Here is a 25203-nt window from a genome sequence, read left to right on the forward strand (position 1 = left end):
AAAACAAAGCACGCCAGCTCCGTATGTTCAAACTACCCCCTTGGAACCGCACGTTGCTTTGTGACATTTCTGAAGCTAAGCAGGATTGGGTGCAGCAGACCAGTTCCCGAAATGAAAGGGTGCTTGGAAACCTCCAGTATGGTGTCCTGAGTTCCAGAGAGAGGAGGAGCAAGAAACAGAGAAGAGGAGGAGGAGGAGGAGCAGTTGTTTGTAAGCAGCTTCTGAATCCACACTGTGTGTGAGAGAGAAAAGAGGCTTGGGCTCTCACTGGCCTTATAGCCCCTTATTAGATTCTGCCCCATTGATCTGGAGTGCGTTGCGGGGTGGCAGTGAAGGAGAAGGAGGCAACAACTTCAAGTATAATACTACAGGCATGCACCGAGCCCATTAAGATGCAAATTGCCTACCCCTCAGTTACGAGGTTTGGGCTCCTCCGTGAGATTACAAGCAAAGGGTCCTCGGTTTGAAAGAGCTGCTTTCAAAAGTTCCCATAACCCTTAGAGAATTCCCACAACCCGGCGCTGTTTTTTCACATGTGCGCACAGCAGCAAAAGGCAAGCTCGAAGGCGCAGTTCTGAGAGCAATTACTTAATGCTCCAGAGATTAGCTGTCTGCCTCATCCTGAGTCCATATTATTCAAGAGAGAACAAAGGGGAACGAGACACATTAATCCATCAGCCCTATAGGACTAACTTTCCCGTCATAGGCATTTATGAGCCTATACAACTCCACGTTCCTCCTAGAGGCAGGGGGGAGTTTATTCGTAGTCTGCTGAAGTAAAGATTATGCAATGAAAGAAGTTGCCTCGCTGCCCCAAACTGGGAGGCTGCTTCAGGCGCAGCAAAGTTACAAGCAGGGTCTTCACGTGCAACTGCGGGTAAGATCTGCATCCTGCACTCAGCAAAAGGGACAAAGCTAAGAACATAAGAATATTCTACTGAATCAGGCTGAAGGCCCATCTAGCCTGGCATTCTGTTCTCACAGTGGTCAACCAAATTCTCATGGGAAGCTTGCAAGCAAAACCTGAGCACAACAGTGCCCCCTACAACATATACACATAGTTGTGATTCCCAGCAAGCAGTACCCAGAGGCATATTGCCTCTGACAGGAGAAGCCGACTGACCAAAGCTACCCAACTCTGCTGTGCTTGACAGGCAAAGAAACCTCTGGTTTCTGCTGCCGTTCCCACAAACTGAGAAATTTTAGGTAGTTACAGAATGAGATTCCTTGTGCTTGGTGTGTGTGTGCATGTGTGCGCGCGCACACACACACACACACACACAGGGAAGGCAGACTGAAGGTGCAAATATGTGAATAAATCGTATTTCTTAAAGCTATGATGGTCTCTGCCACATCTTCAATCTTTTTTTATTATTAAATAATTTTTATTGATTTTACCATTTTAACTTCACCAAGTATTCTCCATAGAGATAACACAATTCGGGGGAGAGGGTGAATAAAAGGAAAATAAAGCAAAAAATAAAAGAGAGTATACAAATAAACCTTAATCATGACACATTTTCAGTATATATAAACATATTTTGGAGGCTCACTTTAACTTGCTGACTTCCCTCCTTCTCCTTTTCTGGTTCATTAAATAAGTATGTTTTCTTATTTTTCTCAATAAGTATGGTTTCTTATGTAAAACCTCTTTTTCTTATTTTTCTTATATTAATTATCAATATTTAACAAACTACCATCATACATTAATATTTCAAATTGCCTATGTTAGACTCATTATTTAACACTTGCAAATGTTTCTATTTGTATACCATATTTTTCTACATATACAATAAATGTTTCCTAACCTTTTTTAAATTTCTCACTGCCATTGTCTCTGAGCTTCTCTGTAAGCTTTGCCAACTTGCCTTCAATTCTCCAAAGGAGCAGAGCCCCTGGGCGGGTGCCTGGAATCTCGGCAGAGAGTGGGGGTGACACCCAACTTTTATAACATTCTGGTTTTTTTATCCTATTTTAAAGTTTCATTGCGTAGGCTGCTCTGGGATTATGATGATTTTAAAAAGAGTGGTGTATCAAACAAAGAAAGTACACAAATACTGACCCCCCCCGCCCCCCGATAAGCTTCAAAGGAACCCTATTAATACCCAAAACACAGTTTGAGGACACTGAAAGTCCACTGCTAATACTTCCCTGGATTACAGAGTATAATAGCCCTATATGAGCGTGTTACTCCTTTTAATTAATCCCATGGCATCGATCCCAGATGTTTCCCCCGCTGCGGCTTGATACTGATGAGCTAATCCTGAAATTAGATTAACCTGCGTGGATGAACAAACGGGGATGTGGAGTCATGGTTGTCAGGACAACAAATAGAAATTGCATCCTATTAATCCTCTCAGAAGAAATCTGCTTCCAGCAACAACACCCAGGACATGTTTCCAGCAAAGTCAACGCAATGAAATTTATTATTGTGCGTTTGTTGCTTTCATTGGGTACATGTGTAACAAAGGGAGCCCAGGTTCATTAAGCTGCAAAAACACATACTGTAAAATTGTATAACGAGAAGTTTTTCCCACGATGGTAAACTCTAGAAGGGAGAGACAGGTTTGAATAAGAACTTAAGAAGAACCTACAGGGTCAGTCCAGTGGCCCCTCTAGTGTGAACTCTATGCTCACAGAGGCCAAATGGATGACTATTGAAGTCCTAGAGCAGCAGGTCTGCCAGTGGAATCATAATAGAGGCAGTACAAAAAAATAATACCATATGTGCATCCTCCATAAAGGGCACCCTCCTCTTCATCCAACAGGTTCTAATGTGTTTTTTAAAACAACAACATCATAGCCCTAAAAATATCATGTGTTGATGTGTTTACTTTGAGGTGTTTGAAAGTTAAACAAATACACCACACAGATACAGTCCTCAATTCTATGCACAACAGGTTTCCTGAATGCACAACAGTATTGTCCAAAACAATCTTGTGCTGAAGGGATGGCATAGATACCCACTCATGTATAAGTAGTGATAGTGAGCTAAGCTGATTGAGCCAGGGTCGCAGGATGCATGTCCATAGCCAACCCTTAGCTGGTTCGTAACAACTACTACCCGGAGCAGATCACATTTGCCACATTAAGATGCAGAACTAACAAAAGAGATGACATATGCACCAAGGCAAAACTGAGTTTCTGTCTGGGTGACATGGTCCCGGGAACACGCTGCATAAAAGGTAAAGGTACCCCTGCCCGTACGGGCCAGTCTTGACAGACTCTAGGGTTGTGCGCCCATCTCATTCAAGAGGCCAGGGGCCAGTGCTGTCCAGAGACACTTCCGGGTCACGTGGCCAGCGTGACATCGCTGCTCTGGCGAGCCAGAGCCGCACACGGAAACGCAGTTTACCTTCCCGCTAGTAAGCAGTCCCTATTTATCTACTTGCACCCGGGAGTGCTTTCGAACTGCTAGGTTGGCAGGCGCTGGGACCGAACAACGGGAGCGCACCCCGCCGTGGGGATTCGAACCGCCGACCTTTTGATTGGCAAGCCCTAGACGCTGAGGCTTTTCCCCACAGTGCCACCCGCGTCCCAATAACACACTGCATATCCACCGCATAATAAAACTATGTACCGTAACCACCAGGAGAGAGAAAGAACAGCAAGGAGTGGATTACGGCAAAGCTTTTGTAGACTAGAATCCACTTCAGTCAGCAAGCATAGATGTGTACACACAAACACCCAGTTCACCACCTGTTCTTGATCCCAATGATTGCTTCCACAGTTAATTTGCAAGATGCACCACAGCTGCCCAAAGCAACTTAAACAGAACGCATTGTAGGCGGACCACAAAGTCCATTATTTCAAGTGTGCATACAATACCTCGGGGTTCCTAATTTTGGAGCCCTTTGTCCCAAATATTTGCAGGAGTGTAGGACAGAGAGAGGAAGCTCCCTTATGTACCCATTCAGTATTGCATCACAGTGTTATATCCTGCCTTTTACGTCACCTCCAAGGAGCTCAAGGTGGCGTTTATGGTCCCCCCCCCCCTCCTCCCCTTGCTCTCCTCCCAACAGCCCTGTGAGGTAGGCGGGACTGAGGTCACCCACGGGCTTCATGGTGGCTGAGTGGGGATTTGAACCCAGGACTCCCAGGACTCAGTGCAGCTGCTCTCCATCCACAGTTGCAGGCAGGGGACACCCTCCGCCCCCAAATCCTACCTGGGGACGCCGGGGCTTGAACCCGGGACCTTCCACCCACGGTCCTTCCCGCTCCATTCCATCCCTCAGCATGCCGCCGGCGTCCCCTTCCTTGCAGGTAAGCAGGTAAGCCCTGCTGAGCTCTGGAGGTTTCGCGCAGCGCCCTTCCCGCCTCTTACCTGCCGGGCAGGTGGAGCCAGGAGGAGCAGGCGGGCAGCCGCGAGCCGCAGGGTGTTCATTGCAGCCGCCACTCGGGAGCCAATGAAAGGCTCTTGCTCCGCCGCCAGGAAAGCCAAAGGAGGCGCGTGCACGCATGGCCGGGAGGCGCAGGCACGAGGGGAAGAGGGGGCGGCGTGGGAGAGCGCGCAGAACGGAGGGAGCCCCAGGAAGGGGGAGGGAGAGCCGACGGGAGAACCAATCGGCTCGCAGGGAGGGCGTGGCCGGCCGCGCGCCTTGGGCTGGTTTCTATAGCAGCGCGTGCGCAATGGCGTGGCTGCGAAAAGGATTCACCTGTTGGATTTCTGCCTGCCTCGTTATTCATCGTTATTGATATTATTGCTATTAATAATGATAATACTTTAATTACCACGCCTGTTCACCTCTGAAGGGGCTGGAGGCAGCTTACTATAAAAACAAGAAACGCCACATTGGGGGTGGGGGGAACCATTCATTTAAAAAAGCAATTAGAAATACATGAAATCTATTAAAAACAACAACAAGTATTGTTAAGCTGGGTGGAGGGAGAGAAGAGGCATACTGGAAAACTGGGAGCAGCAATGCCCTCACACACACACACACCCCGCTCAAGGTGGGGCAATACAAAATATATATATATAGGCAGAGATGTCACTGCCTAAAAATATACAGTCCCTGGGTAGGTTCAAAGCCACTGTGGATGCTGAAGTGTCTACTCTGCTCACTATTCAAGGAATAACTGTTCCTAGAAACCATGGACAGCTCCACACACAATATTCTTTCCTAAGAAAGAATTGCTGTACAGATGCGATACTAAGCTAGCAGGTAGTACAAAGTTCCGTGCACAAATCGGATGGAGACGAAGTTTTAAAAACTGAGGGTGGCTTGAAAGAGGGACCACCACTCATGTTATGTGTTGCCATTCCCACTTCTACCCCCTGCTAAGCACATATTGTTTCTAAACATATCTGAATGCAGGAAACAGCAGGGGGCAAAAGAATGCAATTCACATCATGGCAAGTAAACCCAGTCACTAAAAGAAAAACGCTAACAACATTTTATACATCGTTTCCTTGTGCTTATAGCTTGTACTCTTCTTTCCAATGAGAGCACTGAGCAGCGGCTGCCAGTACATTATCACACACATATGGCATATCATTAAAACATTGTTAACTCATCCCAGGTGTGGAAGAAAACTGTTGTCCTTGAACGAAGATGTGTAAACAGGCAGGAATCAGCAGCCGAGATGTACTGCAAAGTACCCCCCCCCCCACACAAAAAAAGCTAGCCAAAATGGTAGTATGTTGGATTTGTACAAAAGGCAGCTACTTTGCTTACATGTCACTCCTGATCCTCCTTGAAAACACACAGTGCTGCCCTCTAGCCCAGTGTTTTTCAACCTTTTTTGGAAAAAGGCACACTTGTTTCATGAAAAAAATCACGAGGCACACCACCATTAGAAAATGTTAAAAAAATTAACTCTGTGCCTATATTGACTACATATAAAGTAATTCTCTTGAATAGGAATCAAATAAACACAAACACTTAACATCAGTGGTGGGATTCAAAAAATTTAGTAACCAGTTCCGACATTCAAGCATGGTTTAATATTTTTTTCTTTAATGGCAAACAAAAATGTTGCGGACCGTTCTCTGCTCAGCGGGGATCGATCCGCTGATCCTCGTTGAGCCGGCAGATGACAGCTCCGTCTCCACACTGTGTGTGGAGAGGGAGATGTCAGAGCCACGCTGCTTTCTATGGGGAATCGGATGAGAGCGGACCGCCTGTCTGCTCTCATCCGCTCCCATCCGATCTGATCCCCACCCAGGACGGATGGAAAATAGGGTGGACACAGTCCGGCGCCCGCCTAGTGGGCGCAAAGTTGACATTTATTTTTTTAAAAAAATCTTTCGAATTTTTCAATTTTTCCCACGGCACACCAGGCAACATCTCGCGGCACACTAGTGTGCCGCGGAACAGTGGTTGAAAAACACTGCTCTAGCCTACTTAAGCATAAACACCTCCTTTCCTTATACTATAGATCCAACGCTTGATACAGCCTGTCATTAATTTTGTATACTTCATTATACAGTTTGCAATGCTGCCAAGTCATTGGAACTTCCCCAAGTTCACATACTTTAAAAATAGAGAATTCAGATATCATTGCCTCCCTGCTCCATTCTGAGTGTCTTCTGAGTTATCCTCCCCTCTTTTTCCAGAGCAGATTTCCGGTTACCTACCTCCAGCTTTGAGTATTTGGTTCTAGACATACAGCCATCACTGCAGTGATGACATCAGTGGAAAAAAATGTATTGGGAAGACCATTACGGGGACAAGGTTACCCCCCCCCAATTTTTTTCTTAAGATTTGTTAAAATGTATTTCACAGCATCAACCCCATCCTTAACTTACCTTCTCTGAAGTCAGTCCTATGGAGTGTGAGAAGAGTCAGGTTCCAACCAAGAATACTTAGGACAGAAGCCTTACATGGTGGAACACTCTGTCACAAGAGACTAGGATCCTGCAGGACTTGACATCTTTCCGTAGGGCATGCAAGACAGAGCTGTTCCATCTGGCCTTTGGTTTGGACTCAGTCTGACCCTTATGTTCCCCTCCCTTTTTTTTTTTTAAAAAAAATAATTTTTATTAACAGGCCAATCACATTATCCAAATCACATTAGTTCCAAATTATACAGCCAAATTTTAAATTTTGTTGGGGGTACTCATACATCAAGCTCTGCACGAGTCCAAAACTCTGAACGAGTCCAAACATCACTTATATTACTGCTTTAATTAGACAGTTCTATCCAGTTCAATCCAGATAGTCCTTTATTACTTTCTTTCTCTTCTTGTAGTTATCATATATTCCTTTCTTTGCGATCTCTGATAATTTTCACAAGCAGATTGAAAACAGGCATCCTCTGTGTGGGTTTTGTACTCTTCAAAGATCATATCGCTCAGGGACAGCCTCTGTTCAACGCTTCCATAAAAATAAAAAAAAATCTTCGGTCTGTCCTTTACTTTTCTCAGGCTTGCCAAATAAATCAAATGAATCAGGAGGCTCTGTCAGGTCAAGCTTGCGTTCCAACATTCCTTCTCTTTCGAATGATCCTGACTCTCCTCCCCCTGTCCTTCTTTCTCCGGCAAGCCTGTCTTGGCGAGACGCTGTTTTTTAACTGTGTCATAAAATTTTTCCTCTATCTCACCGTTCACCAATCCTCTCTCCTGTTATAATCCATCCCACACAATTCTTGAATTCCTGCTTGTGATTAATAAAAACGCAATGATCTTATTTCTATCTGGGGTGAAGGGTTATTAATATCACATCGTGCAAAGAAAAGAAAAAAGTTTTTTCCTCCACCCCCCCTTCATTCCAAACATAGAGTCTCCTATTGGTGCTTCATCAGAAGGTTTACTTATCTATCCATCACTCCCGGTCACAGAGATCCATTAATCAGCAGTCTTATCTCTCGAACGTTACTTGATGTATGCGCTTCAGCTTCATTCCAATCATGTTTCCAATTATAATTCCGAGCTGAAGCTAACCAGCACGCGCTAATTGGAATCGGCGTCAGGAAGATCTGACTTCACCGAGGGCTCGGATCAGGGGGTGCATTGTGAACACCACTGGCAAGGCGTCTCCTGGGGGGGGGGGTAGGAAGACTGCATACTTCCCATAGCAGCCCCTTAATTACCTCGTATGGGTCAGAGAGATGTTATTGTTGGCCATCTTCCAACGCGCCACCTGGTGGCCCCCATGTTCCCCTCCCTTTAGGGTTTTGATGTGGGCTACTTTTAAAATGAGGCTCCATTTTAACTTGTATTTTAAATTGATCCCCCCCCCCATTATGTTTTTACTGTAATTTTACTGGTGTTAGCCGCCCTGGGCCCAGCTCTGGCCGGGGAGGGCAGGGTATAAATAAAATTTATTATTATTATTATTACTACATTGAAACTCCCAGCAGCATATACTTCAATTTACAATTTGCATGTGAAAAGTGCCTTCCTTATAAGCACCTTCAGCAATGATCCACAGGCCTAGGCTTCCCAAGAGACATGGGTGTAGTGTACTGTAGTGGTTAGTGTGTCATGACTAGGAATTAGGAGACCCGGGTTCAATTTCCCACTCAGATCAGGAGACCCATTGTGTAACCTTATACCAATTAACATCTGTCACCTTAACTTGCCTGCGAGGGCAAAAACATGGATGCTTGTCAAAACCCTCACTTTAAGGAAGCCCAATTCAACCCAATTGCAAGGCTTTCCTGCATGCTAAAAACTTCAGGTATATACCTAAGATCTAATGTGAAAAAAACAACAAACAGGGCCAGCCCTGCCATGCAAACAGTTGCTTCAGGTGATATGGGGATGGGGCACTTAGATCAGGGATGGGCCACCTGTGGTCCTCTGGATGCTGTTGGACAACAGAATCCTATCACACCCAACTACTGCTTATGCTGGGAGCTGGAGTTCAACAGCATCAGGAGGGACCCATCTGATGAAGGCAGGCATTGGTGTCTCAATGATGCAGCAAGACTTTAAAGTGTTAGCCCAATGAAGGAGGGGAGGGTGGCATTTCAGGCAGCAAAGTGTCTAGTGCTGGCACTGGCAACAAACTGAATGCACATATTTTAAGGACAGGATTGGCCTGAAAAGCTTACACTCCTGGACCAGCCCAACTTTTTTGTATAACATCCAAAACGGCCCTAAGAAGAAACAAATACTACATTAGCTGAGAATTTTGTGGTTGGTACTGTTTTATTGTCCAATAATACTGATTAAATATTTACACTCCTACTCTTATAAATCCACAGTTAAAACACTCATACCTATGGCTTTTGATTCCCCCCCCCCCAATCTTTTAAGCACAAGATCTTTCTGTAAAGGTTCAAAAAAGTTTAAATAATAAAACAGTAGCCTGATGCATTGAGCAGACACATTTACTTTGTTTTTTTTTTAAACGCATTTTCTTTAAATATAAAATGTACCTTTTTTTCTAAAAATAAAAATCTGGTGATAAGATGCCAGTGCAACCTTTCAGCCAACTCATTCCTTGCTACAGATGCAGCCAAAATTTTCCTATTATAATTGGCCCTTTAAATCAAAACAAAACTGCCCGTGTTGAACTAATTCCCCCCCCCCACCTTAAGTTTATTGTAATGCAAAAAACCCTGGTAGCTGACAATTGTAAACAAAATTACAAAGCACTGTACAGCAATATCTACACTGTCTCTTCTGAATTAGCTTTGTAAATGTCCTAAAAGCTTTGTGGAAGTTTAATTCCTTAGTTGTGAGAAGGCACAAGGGTTCTTTTTTTTAAAAAACAAAAAGAAAACCTGTAACACACTCTACTTCCATACCAATCCACTTCCAGGCTTAAAGACAAGGAGTGTGTTCACATGTCACAGTAAACCATAGTTAACCAGTTCAGACATAGCACTTAACCAGGGATTGTGGTTTTTTTGCTCCCGCTGGAAGCGTGAAGCAGGAGAGACTGCCGCATTTGCTGTGATGCGTGAATTGGATCTGTGGCTAACCTGAAGAAGATAAATAAAGCAAAGACTGCAGCTACTGCAAAAATTAATATTAGAGGGGGAAAGGGGATAAATTGTCTGCAGTCCTTATATAATCCATCTGAATGTTGGAACCTTGTTGTTTTAACACTAAACTCATACTCGGAAAAGAAAACAGAACTTGCTCCAGAAGTCTCTCCCAATGACAACAGTATGACCTAAATGGTACAATCTAGCAAAACTCTACTATTAAACTTCACACAAAGCTTGTTCATCTCTAGAATAGGCTTTGTTCCGTGGTTTTTTGTTTTTTTTTCTCGTTAGGAAAGGGGGATTATCCCCCATCCCCCCCCCAAAAAAAAACCTCAAGAAGGGCCGTTTAATCAAATATCCTAACTTTGGTCCACCTGTCCACTTCCCCAACAGCATCGATACAAGAGACCCATCCATTGGTGGTGCAAAAGTCATACAAGTAAATTAACAAAAATAGTTTGGTATTACATTTCCCACCCCACCCCCCAAATCACAGGTACTGCAGTCAACATTGCCTAGGTCTCCACCTTTTCCTCTTGCATATCCACTATTGGCTGAGTTTTTAAATCATCAGATTCTTCATGATCTGCTGTGTGTGCTTCCACCTCCTCTGCCTGAACAGGCGGGTTTGCTTCCAGCTCTCCTTGATCCACATGTCCCGATTCTACCTGCTCTATGTCAGTTTCCTCTATAAGCTGCGCCTGAACCTCTTCCATTTGTAACTGGTTCACATGCTCCACGTCTAGCTCCTCCATGTGCACTTCAGCGCTTTGCTCAGTCTGAATGTGCTCCACTTCTAAGTAGCTTATCTCCACCTGCTCTTGTAGCTCCGCTATCTGTTCACCTTTCACTTGATTATTCTGTATCAAATCCGGATGCACCTGCTCCACAGTCACTTGTGCTGGATCCACCTGGACCTGGATTACGGGCAGGACATGGACTTGTTCCACTTGCTCTATGATAGTCATGGAAGCCACTGGGTCGCTGTCCACCGGAAGAATGTCCTCGGTCACAAGCCGTTCTGTGATGTTATGCATTTCTTGCAGGTGCCTCCGCAGTTCGCTGCCTTGCATAAACCACACGTCACATAAGGTGCAGTGGTTGGGCTTGTCACCTGTGTGTATTACCAAGTGATCCTTGAATTGATCCCAGCTGTTAAATATACTGTTGCAGACCTGAAAGAAAAAAACACAACAGCTGTAGGAATGCTAACCAAAGTTCATTGTATGTCTTCGGATCATTCTTTTCAATTCAGTTTATTTCTTTAAAACCCCGGGTGGCAACAAAACAATTCCACTGCTTAGGACCTAACTTTCCCTGCGTCAGCCAATTGGGCTAACTATAAATCAGTTCACAGTTACAGGCAACCCGCTAACTAACTAAATAATAGTTAAGGGAACCTCCAAAGGCATTATGCAGAACTGCGCAGCGGATCCTTACACTGGATTAGCTCCATAGAATGACACAACCAATGACTGCATGCATGTGCATCTAGTCTTCTGGAAAGCTATTGCAATAAGACTTATTTAGCACCTTAAACATTTTTATCATTAGTAAAATCATTACATTCTCTCTTCTAAAAAATGTTATAGTAATGCACCTTGCATTGAAGCACTCGCCTGGCAGCTATAGGTAACAAGGAATTGGAAGCAGGCGACTGGATGGACAAGCAGAGGAGAGAAAAACTGAATCCCTCCTCTATGGCCAGCACAGAATCTAAGTGGGCTGTCCTAGAAGGGAAGCCTTCTTCTCCACGCCCATCACAGAAATGCAGCAAGTTACTGCAGGAGGGATGGGACTCTCATCCCTTCTGGGATAGCTCCCAGCAGGCTAGCAAAAATACTGCATGCTTGTAACTTTTGTGGGCTTTTTGCAAGGCTGTTTAATAGGTTCTTCTGTCCATCTTCAAATGCGCTATCACTAAGCAACTCAGCTTCTTTTAGTCTGACAGCCATTCACTCAAAGTTTGGTTTTTTGGCCTTCCTCCGTGGCATTCCCTCCCCAAGAAGGTCTTGCCTGGTTCCAACTGTTTCTTTCAGGTGCTGTACCAGACAAAGCCCTTTCTCCCAGTATTCAAGGCATTTAATACATTGCCAGCTGCCCTGTGCTTGTATCTTTAATATTTAGTTTTATTTTTATTTTTTTTAAAGTTGCAAATCACTCTGAAACAAAACCTAGTATATAAATATTTTAAGGAAAATAAATATAAACTCAACCTGGAAAATTGTTTATATAGAGTTTACTATAGAGATCAATGCTTAAAAACATTACATCTCTGTGGTGCAATCTGCCTGTGGTCTGAGCCCACCCAGGGAGGACGGTGGGTGCTCCCCATGCGCAGTGAGTAGTAAAGTGGTGAAGTACAGAGTAACAACATGACCAGGCAAGCTTTTTGCAAGAATCTTGCTGCAGGTGTGCTACACAAAAGGCAGGGCATCCTAACCTAAGCCATCCCCCTAAGGGTACTGTCACTGGAGCACATGGCAGAAAGAGAGGAAGGAGGATCTCTTGCAAAGCAAGTGAGGGAAAGCCAGAAAAATAACGTTGATCAGTCTTCTGCAATAGCAATAAAATAAAGGGGGGGAAACTGCTTCTGTGCCCATCTTTAACAACAACAACAACAACAAAAATGAACACAGTGCTAAAGACAAAGTATCGGCAGGGAAAATTAAACTTAGTCTTTTCTGGAACAATCTCCACTTTGAAAATGACAGTGTTACTAAAAATCAATTTCCCATTTCAAACTTGCCCAGCTAAATCGGCAAAATCGCAAGATATTCTACTGAAATTTATTTGTTGTAATAAAAAAACCCTCCAAGAATTAAAGCAAATACACAATTCTACAATAAGAAAACAAGAGGGTTTTTTCATACCAAATTTGAAAGTATACTATACAATAAGCTGTAAAGATTCTCTGGTGGACTGTATATTAGAATCCAACTTTGATCTCACAATTTGAAGAGACGTTACTAACACCATCGCTCCATAAATCATCATTGCATAAAATGCTGTGGGGAGATGGAACTTAATAAAGCTACAGCAGCTAAGAATAATTTCTTACTATCTACCAAATTCTAGATATGGTATAAGAACAAGTAGATACTAGGTCCAAAAACATCCCCATTGCAATTAGTCCAAGTGGATCTTCACTCACACCCCAGCATTAAATTTTGGAGAAACAACAATTATATTAAAGCACCAAGAAGAAGCAATACTATTTCAATTAAAACCAATTCAACTATCAGCACGGGCTTTACACAAACAACATTAAGATAAACTCTAAAAAACAGGGAGAATGGCTTTCACACATCTTTCTTCTCTTCTGACACTTTAAGGGCTCCAGGCTTCCAACTATTACTACAGGGTCCTGTGTAGCTTAGCACCACACGTTGCTGCAACAACCCAGTCCTAAGTATTCTGCAGCAAAGCCAAACTAGAGATCAGCTCCCACAACCCCGCCCCAGCCACCTTGTCGACAACACAGGCTGTCTACATGGTCAAATTCGCTAGACCAGAATCACGATGGGCAAAATTACATACCTGACATTCATAAAGTTTCTTCCGTCCCTTTTTAGCACCAGCGCTGGACTGGCATGCTGTCAGGTGGCATTTGAGTGTGCTGTTTCGAGCAAAACGTTCGCGGCAGTTTGGACACTCAAATGGTTTTTCACCTATCAAGGCAAATATCAAGGCATGACCAAAAAATGAAAACCAGGTTGCCTCAGGTTCAGCTTTTTCACTGTTACAAACTCACCTCCCCACCCCCGTAATTAGGTGGGATTTTGCCAGTTTCCCATTCCCGAACTTCAGCTATCCAAGAGGTGTAGAAGTACAAGAATAAAGAGTTAAGGGACTACTAAGTAGGGTTAGATCAGTGATATTAGACTACTAAGCAGGGTCATCTTTCTGTCTTGTGATATTAGCCGTCTAGGTTGCTGTGTTCATAAACGGAGCAACATCCCCGATTATCCGCCCATCTCTAAAAACGGATGATCTGCTATGGCTATTAGCCAAGAACACACCTACCCCTTCATAGATTCATTTACAGTGGTGCCTCGCAAGGCGAAAAGAATCTGTTCCGTGAGCGGTTTTTTCGTCTTGCGAAGCAAGCCCATTAGCGGATTAGCGCTATTAGCGCCTATTAGCGGCTATTAGCGGCTTAAGGGATTAGCGGATTAGCTGCTAAAAGGCTATTAGCAGCTTAGTGCCTTAGAAAAAGGGGGTGAGGAGCGGAAAAAAACCCCCAGGAATCGCAAGACACTTTCGTCTTGCGAAGCAAGCCCATAGCAAATTCGTCTTGCGAAGCACATCGAAAAACCGAAAACCCTTTCGTCTAGCGGGTTTTCCATCTTGCGAGGCATTCGTCTTGCGGGGCACCACTGTATTCCCTTTTATAGCCCACCCTTAAGAGTACAGCAAATAAGATGGCACAGGAAACAAGCACTGCCGTGCCCAATGTGGCTCACTTACAGGTAAAAGCAGGTAAGGCTATAACCTGAGGGTGGAACTACATGCTACCTTGGCAAGCGGTTTCCCCCAAATACTGTTTGTGAAAGTAATACAAGTGTGGCATTTGGGAGAGGGGTGTTGAATGTCTCCAATCCTCCCTTGCAAATGCTGACACAGACACACCCCCCCAGGCCACTCCCCCCACAGTCAGGTTTATGTCAAGCTTCAGAGCCCACCAGAGAGGCATTTGGAGCAGAGAACTGGCGCAAGTGAGGAATAGGCTCATTCAGCGCACATCTGCATCTGGCAATTCTCTCCTGCATAATTTTCCCATTCACATTATTCACCTTATAAGGAAATCACTATTTGATAACTGTGTGCTGCTTCATGACATGTAATTCCACCCTGATAGTCACGGATTAGCTATGCATCATTTAAATTTTTTAAGGTGTGCGCAGCATGCTTGTCTCCCACTGGAGGGCTCAACATTCCTGGATAGAGAAGCTTTCCCTTTCTAAGTGACACTGAGCAGGATTTATAACTTACATCTTACTGAAGTGTTTAATAATAATAATAATGCCCCTTGCAAATTGTGACGGGTTTCCCATTCATCTATTGCATTATCTCCTAAACCATTCAGCAATGCTGTGGAGAAACAACCCACACTAGTACCTAGTCTAAGGTTAGACACCAAAGGAAATATAATGCACAGTGAAGTCAATGCACATTGTAGACCTTGATACACAAAAAGAACAGATAGGTTGAAGATATATATGTAACTTTCTTAGGGGCAAAGCATACTTTCCTTAACGCATTAAGCAGAGCATTGCACAACCTCTGACTGTTGGTAAAGAAGATTGTTAACTTGAGATTGATCTCAGCTATCCTTTTTATGGAGGAAGCAAAGTTCATGGTTTCGTGGTATAGAGAGAAACCTATGCAGGCACTGAAGATCTGCAAATCAAAAGGTCTCTTGAATACATAATCCAGCCATTCCCGGCAATAAGGGCACTGCAAATTGAATTACAGGCAACCCCCCATTTACACACATTCAATATGTTTGTGACCATGGGCCTGCATATCACACCGAACCCAGAAGTGACCCAAAAGCGTCACAAAAAGGGGCGGAACAGAATGGGCTGTTTGCAGGCTTTTCCAGTGGTGTTTCAAATGCACACAATTTCACTGATGCGCACGGTGCCTTGGAATGTAACTCTCACGTAAATGGGGGCTGCCTGTACTGTTTTGAACAGTCTACCACCTAAGCTTCCGTATTTTTCCCAACTGTGGCTCTGAGTACCGGGATGCAAGAGCAACACGCAACATGGATGGAGCTGTTTTACAAACAGAGGTGGTGTTTCGAAAGCCAGTGAAAGCCTTGCTGTGCAGAGCATTGCTGTCAAAGGTGGGGGGTTGAGTTCTGCAGGCACAACCTCATTCTCTTATGTCAGCAAGCTCTGCTCACGTTATAAAGCATAACTGGGTGGCGATACATCTAGGGCTAGGAGCACTGACAAGGCCTGGGCAATTGGTTTTATTGCACTCCTGTTCCTCTCCGATTGGTTGCTCATGCAACTTTAACCCTATATAGGTAATCTTTTCAAGTGCAGCCTGAGATTCTCCATCTGTAAAATGCATAATTCCTAATATATTATTTGCTCATTCTAACTCACTAACTAGCATTAAAGCCAAAGGAAAACCCACATTAGCCTCCTAACTCTTCTTCCCAATTCAGTACACTCAAAATATCCACCCATTCATCCTTCTTCATCTCTTAAAGGTAAAGGGACCCCTGACCATTAGGTCCAGTCGTGGCCGACTCTGGGGTTGCAGCGCTCATCTTGCTTTATTGGCCGAGGGAGCCAGCATACAGCTTCCGGGTCATGTCGCGTCTCCATCTCTTATGTCACAACAAATTCTCCCTTCTCCGCACAATCCAAGGCTATCCAACTAGTTTTCCCTTCTTTAACAAATGCTATGCTTGTGTGATGAATTTGTGGATACACACAGTCCTATAAAGGGGGCATTTCAATGAAAAATTAGAACTGAGTCAGCCTTCTCCAACCTAGTGCCCTCCAGAGGCTTTGGATTACAAACTCCTATCAGCCTCAAGCAACATGTCTATTAGTCAAGGATAATGGAAGCTGTAGTCCAAAACTCTCTGGAGGGGGCAGCAAGCTGAGGATGGCTAAACACAAACTAGTAACTAAGCCAGATATAGGCCTGGGGGAGGCGGCTCAAACTTGACAGGGACAGAGTTTTTCCAGATCAATGTCCATTATGTGTTCCCAAATCCATAGAGACCAAGCCTGATGTCATCATGCAGTATATTTTCTATCAAAGTAGAACATCATTCTGCAAAACTGTACGACTGACCCATAAACAAATAAATAGACAATGGGTTGAAAAAGCCACATTCCCAGTACTTCTGATCCAACACTGAAGGCACAAAAAGGCACATTTCCGTTCCACCATTTTCACTTTGTATTTGCCAATGTGGACTGTACTTGATCTCCAAAAACCTATTGAAATTGATTGCAGGACAGGGAGGCCCTTCTAAGAGACAGTGTCAGTTTGATGAAGGAGCAATATGCAAGAGATGATTGATTCCCATCCTCTAACAACCATAGGCACACAACAAAACTTAGGATGCTATTTTGCTGCTTTCTGATTGGGAGAAAGATTCTAAAATCCCAGGATCGAAAAGCACAGCTAAGCAACTAATAGTGTCTTCTAAGGCCTCGGAGAAGTCCCTGATACATGCAGCAGTTTGAGTAAAAAAAAAGCTAGGCTATTTTTATCCTTATCCAGATCTCTGTGCAAGCAAGGCAAGCGTCAGCCTATCTTGAAAAGTTCTCTGTGCTTGCCAGAGGCCTTGGAACAGAGACGGGGTTTCCTCTACAAAGAGCTTTAAATAATAATAATAATAATAATAATAGAATCAACTGGCATTTGGGTGGGTGGGTGGCAAGTTATGCTAGCCAGCCTTAAATGGTTCCTAGATTACCTTCCATTTATAAAGGCTTTAATCAACATTTGCACCATTCTTATTCCACTACCAATGAAGGCTGTACAAATGTTACGGTGAGAATCATTGTGGGGAGGCGAGAACCACAGGAAGTGGTGTGAATTGTCTGCAACTGGAAGGGGAAGGGAACTGCAGTTACCTGTGTGCTTCCGAAGGTGCTCTTTGAAATGTCCAAAGTGGTCAAATTGCTTATCGCAGTACTGACAGACATGTATTTTTTTGCCAGGTCTCTGCTTCTTGTTAGCACCACCTTCATCAAGGTGGTAACAGGTAAGGTGCTGCTTCAATGCACTCTCACGCAGGTACCTTTTGTTGCATAGGTCACACTTGTAAGTTTCTGTGGAGTGCGTTTTCATGTGCTCCTTAAAGTGGTAAAACAACTTAAATGTACGGTTGCACTTTTCACAGTGGAAAAGATTGTTGACGTGCGACAACTGAAGTTCCATTATCTCAATGCCTTCCACCTGCTTGCCCGTTGGATCAGATCCGTCGTCACACTCTTCCTGAATTTCACTTTTCCTCTCCCCATGGCGGAACTTGCTGGTAATATCTGCCAGGAGAGCCAAAGCAGACTCGTCTGATGTACCCGTGGTTTGTATGTACTTTATCGACTGTTCAGCAGAAGCGACCTCCTCAAGTGCTTCAACGTTATTTTCTTCCACGTCGATAGCCCCTTCTGTAATCTCCACCTCAATTTCAACAGGCTCAGATTCTGCGCAGGGCAGTGTTTCAGTAATAACATTGGACGTCTCTGCTATCTTCCTCTTTTTGGCTATATTCTTATCTTCTGCCTGATCCGATTCGGGCGGCAATGAATTTTCTTTGTTCCTAGAAAAATTATACACAACACAGTGCATAACATCAAAAGGGCAGTTCTGTTGCACTTAAGGCTAACCAGGCTTCTCATTTTAACTCAGAATCCATAGCCAGCTTTAAATGAGAAAACTGGCTATTCCAAATACAGTTCACTGTTGCTGAAGATGTAAGTTAGACCTAGTGGCAGGAAGTTATGCTCCTAAAGGGAAGGAGAGCATGATCCTGTGTCCTGGGACATAGGAGGTAAGGCGGTACTTAAAGCATCCTGGGCCTAAGTTGTTTAGCACTTTGTACACTAGTAAAAGAACCTTGAACTGGGTCTTTTAACAGCAGCATCATTTGTTTGCAGCGGTTTCTATCATGAGTCTGGCTGTAGCATTCTGCAGTGGCTGAAGCTTCCAGAACAGACCCAAGGGCGGACCCAGTTATTTATCATGAAGACCACAGGATGATGCAGTAGTCATGATCATGGAAAGCCAACCAGAAGAGAAGCTGGCCAGTGCATCGAAGATGGGTAAAGATAGTTCTGACATGCCTTCCCAAGGCACAGTCCTCCGAGAAACCACACTCACCTGATTTCGAGTGCTTTAATGGCTTCCAGCATCTGAAGATACTCCGCTGCTTTCCAGACATCACTTGCTTCCTCTTCCCCTTGGACCATCAGCTTGGCGGTGTACGTGAACTCAATTAAGTGACGAAATGCCATGTTACTTACACCTAATGATAGCAAAGAACAAAATGAAACCTAGGCTTTGCACAGAGGCTTTGCTAGTAAATACCGAAACAACTGCCTTATTATTATTATTATTATTATTATTATTAAATTTGTTTACTGCCCTTCATCCAAAGATCTCACAGGGCGGTTCACAGCATTAAAAGCACTGAAGGATCATTTTCAACTCCGTTCAATTCATTCTGCCTACATCAATAACTAGCCAGGCTATGTTTTATGGCCACTTCCTGCTGTCTGCTCTCAGCATTTAATAATTGGACGCAATGTGTACATGTATTAACCCCATTCCACTCTGTTATATGTTCTAGACCTAAGAACTGGTGGGATATGACTAGAATGAAACACTTCCCAGGAAAATATCTCTTAGTCCTAAGCTGAAAGTATACCTATGAGAATGGGAAGACAAGTGAAAGAGACATAGCAGGGTTTTTGTTTTGCTAGTTCTTTTCACGCAAGAGTTCTGGATCTAACAGAATCAGCAAGTTACCTTCTATCTCTACTAGAGGTTCCTGAGTGAAGTCTTGGAAGAATTTGTAGAAAAACTGGCTACAGGCAGCAAGAACAGCTTTATGGGCTTTAAAATGGTGACCTAGAAGGAGAGAAAGAACTGGATATAAATATATGTTAGATGGTCATAGTGGAGAGGAAAAACATTTTAATATACAGTCTTCCATATTAACAAGACCAAGAACACTGCAGTGTCAAGTCTTCCCACAGAGTATGTGTCTCCAAATTTCACGTCAAACAGTAGATCTAAACACACTAGGTATTTAGACCTCTTTAGTGGAGGTCTCATTTTGACATGGTGATTTAACAATACAGGCAACAACTGTTTTATGCATGTCTGACTGATGTGCGATCGTGCAGGTGCGCACAGTGCTGAACCTAGAAGTGACCCTAAAAGGTTGGAATAGGGGCAGGGTGCAACACTTTACGTGGGCCCACCGAAATGCGTGGGGCCCCAAAACGTGACTCCCGTGCAAAATGAGGATTGCACGTACAGTAGTACCTCTGGATGCGAACAGGATCCGTTCTGGAGCCCTGTTCGCATCCTGAAGCGAATGCAACCCATGTCTGCGGATTGCGATTCGCCACTTCCACAAATGTGCTTGACGTCATTTTGAGCGTCTGCACATGCGCAAGGGGCGCAATCCGAAAACGCTCAACCCGGAGCTACTTCAACCCGAGGTATGACTGTACTGAATCTTATGAAAAAGCCCATCAGGATGGAATGTGGACGGTGGCTTAGGAAGGGGGGTGCACTGGGGGTGGGCTGCTCCGGGTGTCATCACTGAGGGGGGTGACTGCGGAGCCTGGCCTGCAGCGAGCCCAAGCCACATCTCTCTCTTGGGGAGTGACATGGTGGCTTGGGCAGCTGCAGGCTCCGCACTGCCCGGAACAGCAATGTGGGGCTTGCGGACTCCATGGCGGTTCCGTGCAGCATGCTCTGCCCCACCCCTGGGTGCAGGGCATTTGTGCCGCCCCGGGCGCCCGAGCAGCTAGCTACGCCACTGGATGTGGACTTTGGATGGGTGAGAGGGAAGAGAATGCAGCATCCAGTTTATTCACAAACTAATACAGTGCACAAATCTATTTTATCAAATGATTTAGGGAAGAATTCAGCATTTCAGTTTGCTGCACACTCTTGCAAAATAGATTCAATTATCAGAAAAATCATTTTAAATTGTGAAAGGTGGTGGTAATACATATAATAAAACAAGCAGAAAAAATGTTTTGCCTTCTACAATCTTTGTGCAGCCTGATCTTATGCCAGTCAATTGGGAATTTTAAGTCCCGAGTTGAATGGGACTGCAACCTAGGCAGGTGTATATGTAAGTGGCCTAAAGCTGTAAACGAAGCAAGCCATGGCATTCGAATTTCAGTTGACCGCCACTCAGCTTCAATGAAACTGAACTGGCTTAAGTCCAGATGCTTTGCCTTAATTCAAATTATGGAGGATATGTTTGTGAGAGACCCAGTTTGCATCACGACATACCATCCACAATCAAAGTGATGTCTGTGAATTGATCCTGCTCCCGCTGTTCATTCAGTCTGTCCAACATTACTTTGTAATGTTCTGGAAATTCCTGAATGCATTCCATCATCTCTTCAGCTTCCATGGCTAATAGATTTGTCTAGGAAAGATCATCAGTCGTAATGAGAACTCCACAGTCCATAGCCATAAATGGTTAAAGTAAGCAAGGATATTCATCAGCAATAGGTATCCAGACTCAGAAGCGGGTCCTATAAAACGATGAGTAAAGTTAGAAGCACACAGTATTACACCTACCACATCTGGAGAAGCTATAGCAAATACAAGACATCTTGCAAATACAAGACATCTGGAGAAGCAATAGCAAATACAAGACTCATTACACAGTGCATAGATAGCTGAACGACATTATGAAGCCCATGGTACAAGGGGAGATGAAGAACCCCAGTCACAATAGAACCAAGGAAGCCAACAGCAGCATGGCCAGGAAAGCCAAGGCCAGCAATCTGGATAGGGAATAATCAAGAGAAACGCTGGCAGTAGAGGGGAAAGGAAGTGATGGCAGTAAGAAAAGCTGTGGATTATTGGAAAGAACAGCACTGTTGTATGGAGGGAGATTTTGGTATCCAGCCATAGGAACCTGAAGCACCTGCATTTCTTAACTTTTAAGGTTTTCTTTAAAAAAAACCTGAACAGGCTAGGTTTTCATTACCTCCTATAACTGTTTCATCCATCAGAATCACGGGCAACATACATTTATATTGCCAATGCTACAGACAAGAGAGCAGAGTCATAGAAAGAAAAGAAATTATGCATTTGGGGCTTGTGTGGCCACAGGAGCCCAGAGAGTAGTGCAACAGGTTTTAGGATTGCAAGCTGTACGTAATCCACTAAAACGATGGATTGCTGGAAGTTAAAACTAAAATGGGATTAGAATCTCTACAAGCACACACAGTACATACACAGTATGTACATACATATAGATAAACTATACACCCACATACATGGTGGTACAATTGCCACTTTTCTGGCTCAATTCCATACAGCTAGGAAGTATTTAGGAATGTTCATTGTTTATATCCCCCTGTTCCTCCATCATGGAATTCAAAGTGCCGTATGTATACTAGGGTCTGTGCCACCCAGGTCTATTGCTTCAGCAAGGTTACTGCATTACCTTCCTTCAGACTAGGGCCTGGGATCATCCAAATGAGAAATAATTATTTCAAATTTGTAATAGCCAGGATAACAAACATCAATTTGCAGATCCTGAGGTAAACATAGTATTCCAGTGCTGTTGGTGCTCAAGAGATTTTGAGCTCAAATGAGGTATGGGGCATATAAGGGCATGTTGGGGGAATTTGGTGCAGTCTCCTTCATTGGACCACCCCGTGCTAGTAAACGGGGGAAACAGAAGTACACCAACTCCAGGAACCAATGGAACAGAAAATGAAAACTAAGAGTTGGGAGAGGGGACCACAGTACAGGGCAGGACTTTGGATGTGTCAGTCTTCTGCCCCCTTAGGATTGCTGTGTTTAAAAAAATCAGAATACAGATTCCCTGTATTTCATCACCCAAGGCACCCAACTGTCTCATGCATCGTTGCCTATATTTGATTTTGCATCGAAATGTCACGGCTGTGCTGCACTTCACAGCTGTTTACCATGGATTATCTCTGTAGTCATGTGTGTGCTGAGGTTTGCAACCACGTGCCACTGGTTTATTTCTCTCTCTCTGTCAAATAAGTATCACATGCTACATCCACTGGACTCTAATGCAAAGTTTCTCCAACTGTACTCTGCAAGCTCCATTCAGGGGGTCGATGGGAAGGCTTTGGAAGAGCTGAGATTCTCTGTTCTCAGTCCTGTCTTGAAGACAAAACTGCTTTTTGACAAGGGCCAGATTCCTTTTTTAAAAAAGGTCATTTTGAATTTTAACCACTACTAAATTATGGTTTGATGCTGCTGTCAGCTACCTTGAGTTTCTTAAATGAAAAGGCAGCCCTTATTTCCGGCAAGAAATCCTAACACCTCTTAAGCTGCAATAAAAAGCCCTGCTGCTTTCCTAGCTCAGAAGCCAGGAGACCCCAGGAGCAGAACGTGCCCCTCAAACAGGCTCAGAAGCATCTCTCCTTAGGAGAGCCACACGGCACTGGAGTCCACTGGGGGCACGCACGTCAATCATCGGCTAGCCAGCCAATCGCAGCACTGGAAGGTAGAGAAGCGGGCCAATGAGCTGCTAAAGCGGGCTAAGCGGAAGGCCTAACCGTCGAGGGGCTACGAGAAGCGAAAGGGCCTCCCTGAAGGGAAAAAAAGAGAACGGAGCGGGAGGTCCCCGCACTGGCCGGCGCGGGCGGAAAGACGCCATAAGGCAGCCGGCGCACAGACCGGCGCAACCCCGGCGGCGGCCCTGTCTCCAGAGCCGTTATTACGTCATCAAATCGCGCATTAAATCGATCCCTTCTCGACGCCAGCCTCGGCCAGAGGCGAGCGCCGACCTCGAGAAAATCGGAAGGTCCGAGAAACACTCACCCGGAGGAGCCTCCCGCTCCGCCGAGCCTCCTCAGCCGCCGCTATCGCTTCCTGCTTGCCGAAAAGCGGGGCAAGCGCCGGCCAATAGCGCTACTCGCATTCCCGTCCTGCACCGCGCGCCGGAAATGGCGAGCTCGTTGACCTCCTTTACCTGCCGGGACGCTCTAGGGAAATTGGCGGGCCCAAGTGCATGATGGGAGTTTTGAGGTGCCCGCTTTGAGCAGCTGCCCTAGTCCCATTCGCTGTGTCGCGAGATGCATGCCGGTAGTCGTAGTAGGCGCCGCGCTGCTGTTTCTGCTGCTGCCTCTGTTGCAGGTGGCAGCTTTCTTTCTTTCTTTCTTTCTTTCTTTCTTTCTTTCTTTCTTTCTTTCTTTCTTTCTTTCTTTCTTTCTTTCGTTAGTAAAAGCACTCTGCTTAATATTTGGTATCATTTTGCTATTTATGAATGCGTATTAACTAATGCTAATGGATGCAAAAGAACAGCTGGACATACTGGGAGAGTTATTGGAAGAAGAAATCACATTTGTTATAAAACGTTCTCTCTTCAACAGAAAACTGGACAAAGAGACGTGTCCTGTTTGCCAAACATGTCTTTACCACAATTTTATTTGGTGTGCCGCCTTTCATAGTTAAAGCCATGCTCAAGGTGGCTTACAGAATGAAAAGATTTACGTAATTACAATCAACAAAAGCCATAAAACAATAAACAAAACACTTCAAAAAGTACACAACCAAGCATGTGCTCAAGATCTCCTTTTAATCAAGCTCCAGTGCTCTTGTGGTGAATATTGCTAGTTCCTAATCTCAAAAGGTTTTCTTTCCAGTAATAATAATAATAGTAATAATTTATTTATTTATACCCTAACCTAACCACTCTGGGCAGCTCCCAATAGAATACTAAACAGAATAAAACATCAAACATTAAAAGCTCCCCTAAACAGGCAGCTTTCAGATGTCTTCTAAAAGTCAGATTGTTGCTTATTTCCTTCACATCTGATGGGAGGGTGTTCCACAGGGCGTGTACCACCACCATAAAGGCCCTCTGCCTGGTTCCTTGTAACCTCACTTCTCGCAGGGAGGGAACCGCAAAAAGGCCCTCAGTGCTGGACCTCAGTGTGCAGGCTGAACGATGGGGGTGGAGACACTCCTTCAGGCATACTGGGCTGAGGCTGTTTAGGGCTATTCTATGCAAGCATTACATAATAAAGTCACAGAACGTATTTATAAGCATGTTCGATGTCTTTGTAACTTTTCTCTTTAAAAATATCATTTATTGAAATGTCAAGAACCTTTCGACATGTCTAAGATTACTTCTTTATGTTTTACTTTTGCCCTGATAGTGCAATCCTCAGAAAGTATTGGATATATAACCATGTTCTAAGTACAGTGGTACCTCAGGTTAAGTACTTAATTCGTTCTGGAGGTCCATACTTAACCTGAAACTGTACTTAACCTGAAGCACCATTTTACCTAATTGGGCCTTCTGCTGCTGCCGCGCTGCCGGAGCACGATTTCTGTTCTCATCCTGAAGCAAAGTTCTTAACCGGAAGCACTATTTCTGGTTTAACGGAGTCTGTAACCTGAAGCATATGTAACCCGAGGTACCACTGTAACCTGTTCCAAGCATAGTTTTTTGAGGGGGGTGGGTTACACTGTATGATGTGTGAGTCCCTTCTAATTCCTGGATCCGGCAAGAGTTAAAATCTAATGGAGGAGCCCATTGTTGAATTAGCCAGGCAAGGGCCATAATGGCCCCTAAGTATGGGTCAA

The 25203-nt window shown here is 44.4% G+C and overlaps 2 protein-coding genes across 6 annotated transcripts in view; both read right to left on the minus strand.

Moving 5' to 3' along the window:
• Positions 1–6767, minus strand: part of NIM1K (NIM1 serine/threonine protein kinase) — a 31465-nt gene extending 24698 nt beyond the window's left edge. Inside the window, exon 1 of one of the 3 annotated variants that reach the window (XM_083403024.1) lies at positions 6752–6767. The gene's annotated coding sequence lies outside the window, so the exon portion shown is untranslated. Of the gene's footprint in view, positions 1–4166; positions 4454–6751 lie in introns of those variants that run through there. The other 2 variants (XM_083403021.1, XM_083403020.1) reach the window with 2 other exon arrangements.
• A 2311-nt stretch (positions 6768–9078) lies between these two features.
• On the minus strand, positions 9079–23592 carry ZNF131 (zinc finger protein 131). 3 transcript variants are annotated; one of them, XM_083402899.1, is made up of 7 exons: positions 23434–23592; positions 20908–21155; positions 19399–19500; positions 18751–18895; positions 17502–18190; positions 13426–13556; positions 9079–11060 (listed from the first exon to the last, which is right to left on the minus strand). In XM_083402899.1, exons 2-7 carry the CDS (start codon positions 21029–21031, stop codon positions 10401–10403), a joined length of 1851 nt encoding a protein of 616 aa, XP_083259025.1. In that variant the 5' UTR covers positions 21032–21155; positions 23434–23592; the 3' UTR covers positions 9079–10400. The 3 variants fall into 3 exon arrangements, with proteins under 3 accessions (XP_083259025.1, XP_083259027.1, XP_083259026.1); XM_083402901.1 differs by having other exon boundaries at positions 20908–21046; positions 23434–23578; XM_083402900.1 differs by lacking the exon at positions 23434–23592 and adding an exon at positions 22878–23311.
• Positions 23593–25203: the final 1611 nt, after the last annotated feature.

The sequence above is a fragment of the Podarcis tiliguerta genome (genome assembly GCF_965153285.1).
Source record: "Podarcis tiliguerta genome assembly, chromosome: 11".
NCBI lineage: Eukaryota > Metazoa > Chordata > Lepidosauria > Squamata > Lacertidae > Podarcis > Podarcis tiliguerta.

What these genes read in the sequence shown, in the direction of transcription:
- ZNF131 (XM_083402899.1), bottom strand. Translation starts at nt 21,031, where the DNA reads ATGGAAGCTGAAGAGATGATGGAATGCATTCAGGAATTTCCAGAACAT. An exon ending in CATCACTTTGATTGTGGATG is followed by an intron (nt 19,501 to 20,907) that starts GTATGTCGTGAT and finishes CTCTCCTTCTAG; the next exon opens with GTCACCATTTTAAAGCCCAT. An exon ending in GCACCTTCGGAAGCACACAG is followed by an intron (nt 13,557 to 17,501) that starts GTAACTGCAGTT and finishes TTGCCTTGATAG; the next exon opens with GTGAAAAACCATTTGAGTGT.